At 32.2% G+C, this 14,688-nt stretch overlaps 2 protein-coding genes across 2 annotated transcripts; one reads left to right on the plus strand and one right to left on the minus strand.

Annotated features, from left to right (window-relative positions):
• Positions 1 to 1,411: 1,411 nt before the first annotated feature.
• LOC120183039 (arabinogalactan protein 13-like) lies at positions 1,412 to 1,800 on the plus strand. The gene has a single exon (XM_039187834.1). It carries the CDS (start codon positions 1,472 to 1,474, stop codon positions 1,649 to 1,651), a length of 180 nt encoding a protein of 59 aa, XP_039043765.1. The 5' UTR covers positions 1,412 to 1,471; the 3' UTR covers positions 1,652 to 1,800.
• Positions 1,801 to 6,755: 4,955 nt separating this feature from the next.
• Positions 6,756 to 9,954, minus strand: LOC120183020 (beta-glucosidase BoGH3B-like). The gene is made up of 10 exons (XM_039187818.1): positions 9,923 to 9,954; positions 9,423 to 9,660; positions 9,119 to 9,323; positions 8,911 to 9,001; positions 8,670 to 8,815; positions 8,306 to 8,549; positions 8,123 to 8,227; positions 7,873 to 8,055; positions 7,548 to 7,752; positions 6,756 to 7,357 (listed from the first exon to the last, which is right to left on the minus strand). Exons 2-10 carry the CDS (start codon positions 9,637 to 9,639, stop codon positions 6,867 to 6,869), a joined length of 1,887 nt encoding a protein of 628 aa, XP_039043749.1. The 5' UTR covers positions 9,640 to 9,660; positions 9,923 to 9,954; the 3' UTR covers positions 6,756 to 6,866.
• Between the last annotated feature and the right edge of the window lie 4,734 nt (positions 9,955 to 14,688).

A 14,688-nucleotide genomic window follows, 5' to 3' on the forward strand; every position in this document is an offset into this window, starting at 1 on the left:
AATCTATAAACTATAAATTTATAAAACTCAAACGAAAATACCATTTATATAATTTACCCTTAATTATTTATCATTTTCAGGACAGTAGGTTGTGGATCGAGGGAGTATCGTCGTCAAGGAAATCCAGTACACCTATTAATAGTACAATATTGATTATTGTAAAGGGTTATATGTGTCCCTGTGTATCTTATTTATAAATCATTTGTAGGTTTTTTTTAAGTTACAATTACAATTATGAGTAATATATAAGCAGATAAATTAAAATCAGAAGATACATCAAATATAAGTGCCACAAATGCATGCTTTATCTCCCATCTAAATTTGGTGTGATGCATGGCTATAAACAATTGCTCGTGAACCAACTTGTCTTATTCTTTTAAAAAATCTACACTTGTGAGGTTGAAATCTAGATTGTAACCTTGAGGTTCTAATTTTTACATAGTGTATATACACTTAATTGAATATTATTGAATTCATTAAAATTATATGTTTATAATTTTTACATTACTGCAATTTTATTAAATATATTTGTTTTAAAATCTATTATAGAAATAATATAGCAAATCAAAATGCGACATAGCAAAAAAAATGTTAGAAATGTACGAACAAGTGATCTTAATGGTAAATGAATTATTGTTATTTATTGAGGTATCATGTTCTAACATCAGAAATATCAAGGATTTGAGTGTTCAATATCACATGATTGAAAGTTATCTTTGAACGAATATTACCGTGTACTTACTCCAAATTAAGCAGAAACAATTACTAAAAGTATCTTCTATCAATTTCAGGCACAAAGGCCATAAGATAACTTTTTTTATTAATTATTCAACTCAAATACCAAAACTGCCATTAAAAAGGAACACAGAAAATAGAGTACATCAATTCAATTAGGCTTAAAATAAATTTTTTTTGGTGAATAGAATAGCCTTTAAATATTACTCCAGAATTTTGTAAAATAAAAAGGGATTTTATAAAGTTTAGCAGCCCGCTTTCCCTGCCCAGAGAAAAAGATCGTTAGGGCAGGGGACCCTCAAAAGTAAGGCCACAAAAAAACCGTTGACGACAGCTGTAATGACACCTAAAGGTTAAGGACAGCCACACTGTCCCATCCAACGGGCACCCCCCAAAAAAAAATCAAGTGTATTCGAATTGTATTATATTTTTTTTATCATAATTACACTTAAAATATATTATTTATATATATATTAAAAATAAATATTGTATTGTATAAACTTTTAATATTTTTTGTAAAATCATTTGTAGATCTACATATGCTTATGATTGAAGCAACGGTTACCTCGGGCAGGCTGCCCGTAGCCCCTCTAAAATTTTCTTGCCCCCCCCCCCCGGTTACTTTTATAAAATCACATTTTATGCACTCCCAGCTTGCTTATTCTCCATTTGTTAAAGGAAACATTTTCTCTCTCCTTTCTTTGTCTTCACTTTCTCTGCAAAGTTAATTTCAACAATGGAGGCATTGATGATGAGTTCATTTTGGGCTGTCATGATTGTTTTGGTGGCCATGTTTACGGTCCAAAATGTCGCAGCAGCCGATGCTCCGGCCCCGAGCCCGACCTCGGATTCCACCACCTTCGTACCGGCGGTGTTTGCCTCCCTTATTGCTCTTGCATTTGGACTTCTTTTTTAGAACGCCGGTGTTTGATCAGCTACCTATAATATTTATATATATATATATATATATGATTTTTAACCTTTTTCTATTGCTTGTGAGTATTAATGAATGTATGCATACTTTTGCTGCTGTTGTAGTTTTAACGTGTAATTGATGTGATTTGTTTCTTAGTGACATAATAAATTATTTGTTTTCTATGGTTAATTTCTTTTTCTTTTAGTTTTCTTTAAATGTGATCATTAGCCCGCGCATGCTATCTTTGATTTTTGTGTGTAATTTGTGTCGAGAGTCATAAATTAAGAATATGATGTGTATTAAATGAATAATATAAATATGTCATAATCATTACTTTTTTCATTTTTATCTTGTATATGAAATTTATTTTCCATGAATATGAGATGCATCCTTTTTTACCATTTAATGAATAATTTTTTAACTATAATTTCACAATTTACTCGAACAGTAAATAATAACGAAATAAATAAATTATATATACTTTGTTGGGCCTGTTGATTTCACAACACAATCGTTAAAGTGGCGGATCTGGCGGTGGCTCCACACATGTTTACTGCACAAATAATTGATTAATGTTTTAAAATATTAATAAACTGATCCTATTTTAATTTGTACGGGTCAACTTTTTAAAATTATTTTGTTTGGACATTTTTATATAAAAATCAATACTTTTAACCATATAAATAATAAAAAAGTTAAATTATGATTTTTATCTCATGTTATCAAATAAAATAAGGTTTAAATGTATTATTATCTCTTAAATTATATATTTAGAATCGAGTTATCTTCTAAAAATGTTTTTGGGATGTTTTATTCCTTAAAGGCTAAATCTTTACCTTATTTTTACCAAATTGTTGTACATAAATTTTTGTTTAATTTTGATCACCATCACTCAAATAATCCAAAATAATAATCATTTTATAATTTCTTATAAAATCGTGATAAATTAATTTTATTTCATAAATAAAAAAATATTTTGCGTTTAAAATACTCATCCTCATGGACCTAATGGCTTAAATCAACGCATTTATGGTTTTTTTTTTCAATACCCCAAGAAGATTAATTATTTAGGGTATTGGGCCAACATAGATTTTATTTTAAAAACTATGACATTATCTATAGTGAACACCGAACTCGTTATCTCGAGGTGACGAGTTCCTGAAGATATTATTTTTAAATTTTCCCCGTGAAGTGGGTCTCACGTAGGCCATTATTTTATTATCATTAAAATGACTCGTCACCTCGGCGCGACGAGCCCATTTAAAACTAATTTTTAAAATTACAAAAATAAAATAAAATAAAAAGTATAAATTAAAAAAATGCGTGGAACTCGTCACATCGACGTGACGAGTTCTTTCAAATTAAAAAAATGTAGTCGTCGGTCAATAGCTATATAGGCAACAATCATGACCAACAGTTAATTCGAGGTGACGAGTTCGGCCATGTATTTTTCCCAACTAGTCGTTTATAGCCGTTAGATGTAAGGCTATAAATAAGGGTTTGGAGTTTTAGTTTTTTATCAAACCCTGAATCTAAAAAATTTACAAAAAACATATTTTCTATTAAAATCTCAAAAAATCGCAATCCGAGAATATATGTTGCACTTGGATAACGTCTATATTTCGTCGATCGTACGTCGAACGATTAATGAATGGAATATTCGTAAGCGCGTGATGACATACAGAGAGCCGCATCAACGGACTGTGATATATCTGCAGCAACCCAGTCTATTTTCGGCCATATTTGTGCGTGGTTTCAAGCTGTACTCGACATTGATTGAGGCTCTTGTCAAATGTTAGCAGCCCGAGACACACATTTCACTTCTCGAGTGGTGAAACGATGATTACTTTGGAAGATGTCGCTTACCAACTCAGTGTTCTTGTGAATGAAGCCCCCGTGGTGAGTCAGAACATATACGACCCCACATCGTTGGTCTACCAAGTTTTGGGAAAATGGCCACCATCCGACGTCATCGACAGCTTTCGGGTAAGGATAACATGGTTGGAATCAGAATTCCAAGTGACGGACGAGTCTACTGAGGCAAAGGTTATTTTTGCATCTCGAGCATATCATCTCCAACTGATCGGAGGGGTATTATTATCGAATAAATCCGGTAATTATGATCAAAGTACAACTAGAAACAATACTAATTAGGATGACATAATACTAGCCTTGTTTGATGTTCGGGAAAACAACAAGGACACCCGAGTTACTTTAAAAGTTGATGATAGTCAAGAATTATAGATTGTCCGAATATCCTTAGATAGTGCACAAGAAACTTAAGATTAACTATGGCACAAGGCCTCAACACTCGCAAGGAGTGGGTTAGTTGAGTGTTGTATCCGATGTAGTGAATGCAAGATCTTCACCCCATGTAGACTAAAGGGATACGTGAGCTCCGAGATGTAGTAATCCCTCAGCCATGTCATGATGTCTACCCTAGAATAGCATGAGAATGCAGACATACTCACTCTAGTTATTTCATACGTTAGCATGAGCATTTGTGAACACTTTTAGTATGTCATTGTTGTTAGAGTGGCACTGGGCTAGTGAGCTCAGCGTTCGAAATTGTGTTTCTATTCGCAGGTCTTTAGGTGGAGCTTTTGAGGAACTGGTCATATTATAGACGTTCTAGTCAGTCGAGCAATTACAATACTTCTTGAGTATGTTTTATTAGAGGGCATGCATTATTCATAGACCTTATTGTACTTAAGTTGTAACTTATTTTAAATAATCACATGTACTATTTGATACACTTATTTTGGGAGCTTCTCAGTACTGTAAACTTATATGTATTTTGTTTAATTCCATGGTATTTTATAGTTGTCAAATATTATTTTAAGGGCGTTTTAAAAGAAAAAAAATTTGGGTTGTCGCTCCGATGGTCCTGTATGACGTTCTAATTGGTCGAATGTGTGTCGAATCGATTTAGGGTGTTACATGTATCTTATGAGCTGCAGTAGACTGGACATCACTTTTACTGTGAGCAATTTAAGCAGGTTTACAAGCAATCCAGGAAAAGACCACTGCAAAGCGATAACGAGGATATTAAGATATCTCAGATATACTTGATCCTATGGTTTGCATTATTCCAAATATCCTGCCGTCCTAGAAGGATACTTCGATGCTAGTTGGGTATTGGATATTCAAGACACCCAATGTACAAGTGGATATGTATTCACTTTGGGAGGGGGAGCTGTGTCATGGAAATTCTCAAGATAAACTGTAATAACTAGATCCACAATGGAATATGAGTTTGTAGCTCTAAATAAGTCTGGAGAAGAAGTAAAATGGCTTCGATATTTTCTTGAGGATATACTTGAATGACCAAAACATGTTCCCACAGTATGCATATATTGTGACAACCAAGCAACAATTGCTACAACACAAAATTTCATGTATAACGGTAAATCGAGACATATGTGTCATCGACACAATACTATTAGGCAACTGATCTCAAATGAAGTTATCTCTATTGATTTTTTAAGACCAAAGGATAACATCGCAGATTCACTAACCAAAAGGTTAAATCGAGATCAAGTTGAGATAACATCTAAAGGAATGAGACTAAAGCCCATGAAAATTAAAGGTGTTATGTGAAGGAAAACCCTACCTTGTTGATAGGAGACCCCTAGATCTAGGTTCAAAGGGTAAACCTAATTGCATAAACCGTGTGCGGTCACTATGGTTTTTTTTCTTATCCCAAGTCTATTATTATGATGTAAACAGTGATCAAATGGATATAGGCTAAACAAAGCTTTTAATGACCATTGTGTGCTTCGATGAATAAGTCACCTATGTGAGAGTGAAGTGGGGCCGCTAAGGAGACTATAGGGGATAGTTCTTTCAAATTCTTGCAAAACCAGACAATGCTCGTGGCTATATGGACATACCCCTGAGAACTAATATACTTGACATAAAGACAATTGTGTGAAGTATATCATCGTTTACACAAGCGACAAAACAATTCAAGGACATCATGTCTATTTATTAGCTAGTAAAGTAAATATATTGTCATCGTTTACACAAGCGACAAAACAGTTCAATGACATCATGTCTATTGATTAGCCAATAAAGTAAATATATTGTGACACGGGAAGGTTCAAAGAAGGACACCTACTTATCCTATGCAACTATCGTTCATAGGGTCTATCACCACATCAAGTAAAAATATTTTGATAAAATCATCAATTTCATTCATGTGGGGGTTTGTTGGAAAAATGTGATAAATTGAGAACTTTGAGGCATATTTTCTAAGTGTAAAGATGGAGAATCGAATAATGAATTTACTATTTCATATTCTATTTCATGATATCTTTACAACAATATCTCATATGCTCAAAACGATTGAGTGATAAATGAGAAATTGATGCTCAAAGTAAGGTACATGTAAATTGTGTTTTGTAAGGAAAATGAGAAAACTCATATCCCACCTTGGTGGGATATCAAGCAAGGAAATGATTTATATACACAAACCCACTTGTTAATCATTGAATAACTTGTGTTGAAAATGTGCCTCATACATAGGCATAAGAGGGTGTAAATCCAAGTCTCCTGAACCTATTGGGGTTAGGGGCGCATTCGCACGACGTTAGCGATGCGAATGTTCAAATCGGTCGAGACTTGTGAATATTTACCCAATACAAATTAAATATTTTCCTTAAAATCTTTTCTTTTTCTCTGTTTTCAGTAATATTCTCTAGCAAGAAAAAGTTTGTGATCTTGCGCAAGACATCTCGAGCACCAAAGAGTGGCAAAAAATTTGTCTTAAGAAACTTCGTAGTTATAGGCCTCAACTCGTACCAGCTTATTATTCGGGTTATGCACTCTCAACTATAATTCTTCTCCTCTAATAATAAAATTCTAATTTTTTTATTTTTCGTCTAGGATTATGTAACATTTTTTGTGTTAATTGTTATAAAAATATTTCAATGACATATTTAATTCACGATTATGATTTAACCTTTCATTATAATTTTAAATATATTTTTTATTTTTAATAAAACTATCCACTTTTATAAAAAAATTACAATATTAATAAGACGTTGATTGTCCGTTCATTTATAAAAAAAAGTACAATATTGAGAAGACGTTTAATTTCTATATAATTTTGTTGTTGTTGTTGTTGTTTTTTTTTTTTTTTTGTAAAATCTAATTGACAATGGCTTCAAAACAACATGAAAACTAGAAATTTTCTAGGAAAATAAAATATAGTTTACAAAGTAATTTTGGTAGGGTCAGTGGTGAGGCCAAACCCAAAGGGGAAGAGTGGATCATAATGTGGATCCCCAACATTCATAGGCAGTTGATCAACTGTTTTAAACCAAGTACGAGGTAGCTTGCCTGAAAAACCATAGTCACCAAACACAACATCAGCCACACCTTGACCCTCGGTTCCCGGTAACCATGCCGCAACTAGAGCATCCATGGAGTCGACATATGGTTCTATCACGACGGGTCGGCCGGATATTACAATAACAATGCATTTCCAAGCTCCACATACATTTGTGATTGTGGTCGGACCGGGGTCTGGAATCGTTAGATTCATGCTGTCACCATTTGTTTCAGCATATGGATACTCCCCTACTATGACGATCGCATAGTCGAAGTAGTTGGACTTGATAAATTCAGCATCGGGATTCTCCGAGTACACAACATTTGTGCTCGAATCAACTGTGCTGTTGATGGCTTCTAGGATTGTTGTACCTGTGATCATAATAGCAGTCTTAATGGCTATTTGCATATTGGAAAATGAGAGATGCTGAAAACCTATGCTAATCATTCTCGGGAGTGAGTGTATCGGTATGCTTCGACATATCCTTATACTGGCATTCGGATATATGTCGAGACTCGGAACAATGTTGTTGAAAACACAGAGGATGAATTGTTTGTTTACCAAGTGTAAGGTTGTTGCCACTTGAACCTTGCCACTCAATAGTCCATCCACCACACTGATAACCCAGATTGTCTGCATGATTTCCAGCAACAAGTATTTTTGATGCCTTCTTAGGCAAGGGTAGCAATGGATTATCTGCTGATTTCCCATTCTTCAGCAAAACAAGTGATCTTCTCACTGCTTCTCTAGCCAACTCTCTATGTTTCTGTTTAAGGTATTGTTAATGATTCTTATGATGTAAATTTCGATACATTCATGTTTTCGTGTTGTGTTCGTGTCATGCCGGGTTTTAATTACTTGGCCTAAACCGAGCTGATAAACTAACCTGACTACCAAGTTGGTCAACCAAGCTGTAATCTGCTAGAGGGTACTCAAATAGACCCATAGCAAATTTAACTCTCAAAATTCTCTTCACTGCATCGTCGATGCGGCCTATGGGGATGATTTTGTTTTTCACGAGGGAGGTTAGCCCGTCGATGAATTCAGTATAGTTGTATGGTACCATTACCTGCAGAGATGACAACACAGTAAGAAGATCAATCGCATGAAATTCAACATCAAATATATGCTCTAACCATGTCTATGCCGGCTTGGATTCCGGCTTGAATTGAGTAGGTATAGTTAGCATGAGGTGGAGAAGTGATCCGGTCGATGCCTTGCCAATCCGAGATGACAAACCCCTGCAGCAGCGAGTAAAATCTGTGTTATGTTTTCTCAGGTTCTTTTGTATGTTTATGCTAGTGACATAGGAAAATTACTCTGAATCGAAGCGTGCTCTTGAGGAAACCGGTGACTAAGTTACGATTAGCATGCATTTTAACTCCGTTCCAACTGGAATACGAGACCATGATCGTCGAAACACCTTTGGCAATAGCAGTGTAGTAACCTGGCATATGAATGCTAAGCAGACCATGCCAGTTGATCACCGTGTTGTTCTCATTTATGCCATCGGTTGTTCCACCATCACCTACATAGTGCTTAGCACAAGCTGCAACATTTTTACTGGAAATTGAAGAATCATTAATATAATGTTCGATCGATCTTTCAGGATTCTGCATAACATTTGATGGAAGTCATACGGATGAACTCGTGTTATATTTAGTAAACTATTAAAGTGCTCACTTTCCAGCAACAAACGGAATGCCTTTAGGAGAGTTAGCAGGGATGTCTCCTTGTAATCCTGGTACCATCTCTGTCATTGCTTGAACAATCTGGGGATCTTCACTGTAACTTTCATAACATCGACCCCATCTCGGATCTCGGCAAACCTGTTTTATAGAGAACAGTCAGTGGACCTATGCGAAGATCAATCATTCCGAGTCTGGGCGACATAGCATCTAGGAAAAGGTAAAACGAAAGCTACCGCTACACAAGGTGCGAAAGCATAAGGAATGCCGGTTGCCCTAGTTTCAAGTGCTGTTGCAGTCCCAATTTTCTTAACCAGTTCAGGGTCCCTGATGCATCAACATATCCAACACTCATTCCGAGTCCAGACGACGTAGCATCTAGAAACTTAGGAAAAATGCAGTAATACAGTAGCATTGCAATGTGATTAAAGTGCAGCAACATGCCTGGTAGCACCTAGACCAATGTTGTGAGGAAAAATTGTTGCCTTGTATACATTGTTGTTACCGTGAACAGAATCGATCCCGTAAATCATCGGAATATGCAATCGGGTCGATAAACTGCCATTCTGAAACTCATTGATCATGTTTATCCAATCCTCTGCTGAAGCTTGTGGAGCTGGGACGCTCCCTCCTCCACTTAACACACTCCCTGCAACAACCAAAAAAATAGAACTCTTTGTTTACGTTAATATGCACAATTATGTTGTCTCTAAAGGATGTCAAAGGAGAGTTGACAGATGATGCTCACCAATGAAATACTTCTTCATCACCTCGGCCGAAGCGACGCTGCGTTCGATCTGAACCATTTGTCCGATTTTTTCGTCTAACGTCATTCGATCCAACAGGTCCTTTACTCGAACACGAACCGGCTGTTTTGGATCTTTGTATTTCATGTATTCTGCCTTTGTCAAGCAACACCAAAGCAGTAGTCCCATAAAATAGATGGTCATTCTTGTTCCTGCCATCTTCGATGTTCTTCCAATTGCCTTGAGATTCAAGGATGAATACGGTTAATATAGCTATGTTGCCAAGAAAGAAGAGCACCATATCAAATACGCAATGAAAAACAATACACATTAAATCGGAAAAAGAAAGAAGAAAAGAAAGTTTAGTTTTTCAATGACGAAGAGATTAAAAAACAATATGGTTTCTTGGCTGCTATGGCATATAACAAGATATTTCAATGGCAGAACATCAAAGAAAAATAAATGCAGAAAAGCAAGAAAAGAAAGAGAATTTAGAACGCACAGAAAAATCCCAGAAATCCAAGTGGCTTCTAAAATGTGAAAGTAGCAGTCTGGAAATGAAAGGAAGAAGAAGGTGGTATTTATACAAGATTTCTTATATATTAAATTTTCAGAGTTTGTATTACAAAATAATTTACAAATAAAAAAAGAAACATAATGGAAGGAGAAAACGTTGAATTGTCACTCATTCACCTTGATAATAATTCATTCTTGCTTAATGTTTTGTCAATTGATTCAATGCTTTGATGTTAACTTAATTATTTACTACTCATCTCTGATCAAAATTCAACTAAAATAATGGTCACCAGATAAACTTCATAAATAAGAAAGTGACCATATTAATAGGATGACCCGTTTTTAAGTGTAAAACAAGTAATATATCAAGAATAATGCAAATGTATATATATACTTTAAGATTTTAATTTATTGTCAGATTATTTTTTTCTTAAAATTTGTTATACGAGAAATATTAAAAATAAAGTAGCATAAAAAAAATTACGCTATGATATTTTATACGGTGAAGAATCCATTTATATTTCTATAAAATTAATGTGATTTTCTGTAGTTTTATAATTTTTATTCAATTAATATTTTAATAATACGATTATTATAATTTATTTATGTAGAATATCAATTTTGATTAATAAATTAAAAATAAATATTACTCTATTTTATATGAGCCACTTTTAATCGTTAAATATACCCATAAAGATTATATCTTTAATTGATATAACAAAAATATCATATTGATTTGAAATATTTTGTGTTAACAAATATAATTACATTGATTTTTTCGAATATTATGAGTCGATTATAAGGTAATATTTTTTCAGAATCTTTCTTAACTATTTACATTACACATTTTATAGACGTGGCTACTCGAACTCAAGACATTTAAGGAGAACAATATTTCTTTTAATCATTGATACCACTTAATGGGTTCAGTAGATTTATATTGATAAATTCAATAACCAAATAATTAAAATATTAATTGTATAATGAATTATGAAATGTGTAATATATTAATTTTACATTAATATAAGTGAATTTACATGAATATATATATATATATATATATATATATATATATATATATATATATATATATAAATGAATACAACAAATTATTAACTAATATAATGATCTACATTGTTATAGGTTTTGATTGAAATCAAACCTAAAATTTAAATCTAAACAATTTTTTATTAAAAAAAATGGCACGCTGACTACAAGGTCAACTGTTGTGTATGTAAGCATTCTAAGGAATTTCATGGCGTGTTGAACGTAGATTTTCTGTACACGATAATGCACATTTTAGTTTTCTAAAGGGAAAATAATTTTGTTTTTATTCTCAAGTTAAAAAAAAAAGGTATGGTACGTAAAGTATCTTTGATAGGTGATCGCTCACTTTCATATACTTATATATAAACACTCTTTTTTTTTTAAAAAAAAAAGGATTTTTTTTTCTTTTAAGAGTGAAATATTTTGATGTATGTAATTTTTTTATTAATATGAGATAAATATAATGTATTATTTGTTTAAAGATAATTCTAAATAATTTGTTATTAAATATTCATACTTTGACATTCTTAATACGAATCGCATGTAGAAACTTAAATAAGACAAATTTTAGAGAAAATTATATGAAATATTATTAAATTATATTAAGTACTATTATTTGAATAATATCCATTTGAGTATCACACAAAATGTTATTAAAATTATAAGAAATTATGTAAATTGATAAGATTTTGTATAACACTAAATTACAAAAAATATTATTAAATTTAAATATTTATATAAATTTAGAAATGTTTTATACATCTTTTAAATTCCTAAAATGTACAACATCCTTGTCAACTTTAGCAGGTACAAACACAAGATTAGATAAAAGGAATACGAACTTTGAAAATTTTAACAGAAAATGAACTTATAAAATTTTAAGAAATATAAATAAATTATCGATTAAAAGTATAAATAAAATATATTAAATGTATACGAATTTAAAATTTTCAGGGAGAGTGCCCCAACTACCTCATTTGATCCATCACTGCTTACTAGATAGCATGGATCCATATACAGGATAAAAGCTAAATGGTAAGAGAGCAGAAGAAACAAAACACTAGAGAACAACAAAGAAAAGAGCAAAAATGCATTCACAGCAACTAATGCGCTAAGCTACCAATGTTTGGCATCCGATTTTAACATAAAGATGTCCATATATGGACGTATCAGCTGTGTATACATTTATGTATATGTGATTAAGACAATAATCAATGTATTTATTTATATACATGGTTTGAAAAAAGAACAAAACTATAAGCTTTGGTTTTTCCAGAGATTGCATCCTTCTACAACTCTTCCTTGTCAAAATGTGGGAAATGCGTAGCTGGATCAAGTTGGGTTTGGTAATAAGAAACAATTACTTACCTTTCAAAGCAGTGTTTTTTTTGGCCTAGAGGGTATTGGAATATGGCAAAAATCCCAATTTGTAATCAACTCTAAAGTTTCAACACATCATCCAAAAATATACATAAACAAACAAAAGCAAACGAGTCTGAGTAGTGATGGAACTGAAGAATCTTTTATAAAAATAATTTACGCATCATCTAAAAATTATCGGTGATGGTTGAATGAGAAGAGTATGAATGTCCCAATGAAACATATATAATCCTAGCAACCCTGGTGGCCTTTAAGTATTCTGATTATTTATGTCCAAAACTGGCATGTTTGTTGCCCTGCAACGTGGTTAATTCAGCTAGACTTCTACTGAGAACATAAATGAAAATTATCGTTTTTTCTAGAGATACCTTTTAGTTTTCCTTTTTTTTTAGTCTTTATCTGAATTCCTTAATGGTTTGTTGTCTGTACGGATGGAAACCAAGTTATTTTTCTTGGAAACTGCAGAAGCTTGGAGATATAACAAAAATGACATTTGGCGGCCGTTATGGTATTGTCAAGATGCCACTCTTTCTTAATTTATTCTATCTTTATTAGGGACGCATTCGAGAGATAAATTTATAAATTTTTAAGGTAAGTTATATATTTAGTATTTCAATTATTTTTTTTATTTCGTTTTAGTTACTTAACTATTATTTTGGCAAAAGATTAATTTTTGTCCTTGTAGTAGACTCAATTTATCACTTCGCCGCTATCATATTTTTGCATCAATTTAGCCCTCTATGTGACTCAATTACATCATTTTATGTCTTACCCCAACCTAAAACCTTAAATTATAAACTGTAAATCAAAACCCCATAACCTCTAAACTATAAACCCTAACTCAATATTTATAATTTAGGGTTTTAAGTTGTAGGATATAAAATGATGCAATTAAACAACTTTGAGGGTTAAATTGATGTAAAAATACGATAGGGGCAAAAGTGATAAACTGAGTCTACTATAAGGTCAAAGGTGACCCTTAAGCCTATTATTTTTTTAAAATCATACATCATGTTACGTTTTGATTTTATTTTGATCATCTAACATTAAAAAATCAACAAAATTATTGTTGTGACATTTAAAAAAAATCAATAATGATATGACATTACTTATGATAACACGTTAGCATCACCGTTAATTTTTAACGACGATTGACCAAAATAAAATCAAAACTAAATGTTAAGTATGAATTTAAATAAAAATAATTGGATGATAAAAATAAAATAAAAATAATAGTTAATGTACTAAAATGTAATTTACCTAAAATTCTAAGAACAAAAGTAAATTATTAAAAAATATAAAAATATATAATAATTTAAAATTTTCAAAAACTACCATAGCCACCCATTGGTTTAACCTTAATAATGAGCGATTATATGTAGTTATTGGTTTATTTGGTCCCACTTATGCTTGTCGTACACTCTTCCTACTTCAGTATAACCCCTTCCTTACAGTTATTTGGCTGCATTTTTGCAGGATGCATATTCTATTGATTTGATTAAGGTGCGAGACTAGATATTGTAAGCAAAATTTTACGTTAAAGAGATTAACTTATAAAATTTTAAATAAGAAAAAATTTATAAAATTTTAGAGAGCGAAAATAATTTTTCAATAAAAAATATAAAATAAAATTTAATATATATATGAATTTGAAATTTTTAATGGGGGCTCGATCGTCCTCTTTAGATCCATCCTTGTGCGTGACACTTACCCATTTGGGTAGATTTTGCGTCGCATGAAACTCGTTGTGAGGTTCCATTCGTTGCTATCGACCTTTTTCGGATGGAAGAAAACCGACTCATCTAATTATGATGATTTTCGAAAATGAGTTTTGAAATGAAATGAAGAGAGTTGCCACCAATTATTTTTAAGGTGAGATTATAACACCTAAAATCAAATAATTTAATAAAACCTTTTATTTTATAAAAAATACCAGTGTTTTGGTCTGCGGAATCAGAAAACATGTTCGAGAGTCAGTTATACGTGGGGAAGGATTAACACTTCCATAACGCCAAAAAATTGGTACTTAGTCGATTACCCTATGTTTTAAATTGGAAATTTCGAGTTCAAAATTTTATTTAATTTAAAATTTAGTACGTATGCAAATTTTAAAAAGGTATCTATTTATTAGGACCAATAATGAATACCTCGAGCACAAGCAGAAGGTTCGTCATTATCTCAATAAATAAACATTGCCTTAATAATTTTAAAATTATGATGTAGGGTTTTGAAAATGATGTTGATTTACTTCAGAAATCAACAATGATCATTCCAGACATAATGCAAAAAAATAATAATAAACTATTAACCTATAATAAATGAACA

Source organism: Hibiscus syriacus, unplaced genomic scaffold (genome assembly GCF_006381635.1).
Source record: "Hibiscus syriacus cultivar Baekdansim isolate YM2019G1 unplaced genomic scaffold, ASM638163v2 tig00112738_pilon, whole genome shotgun sequence".
In the NCBI taxonomy this organism is placed as follows: domain Eukaryota; kingdom Viridiplantae; phylum Streptophyta; class Magnoliopsida; order Malvales; family Malvaceae; genus Hibiscus; species Hibiscus syriacus.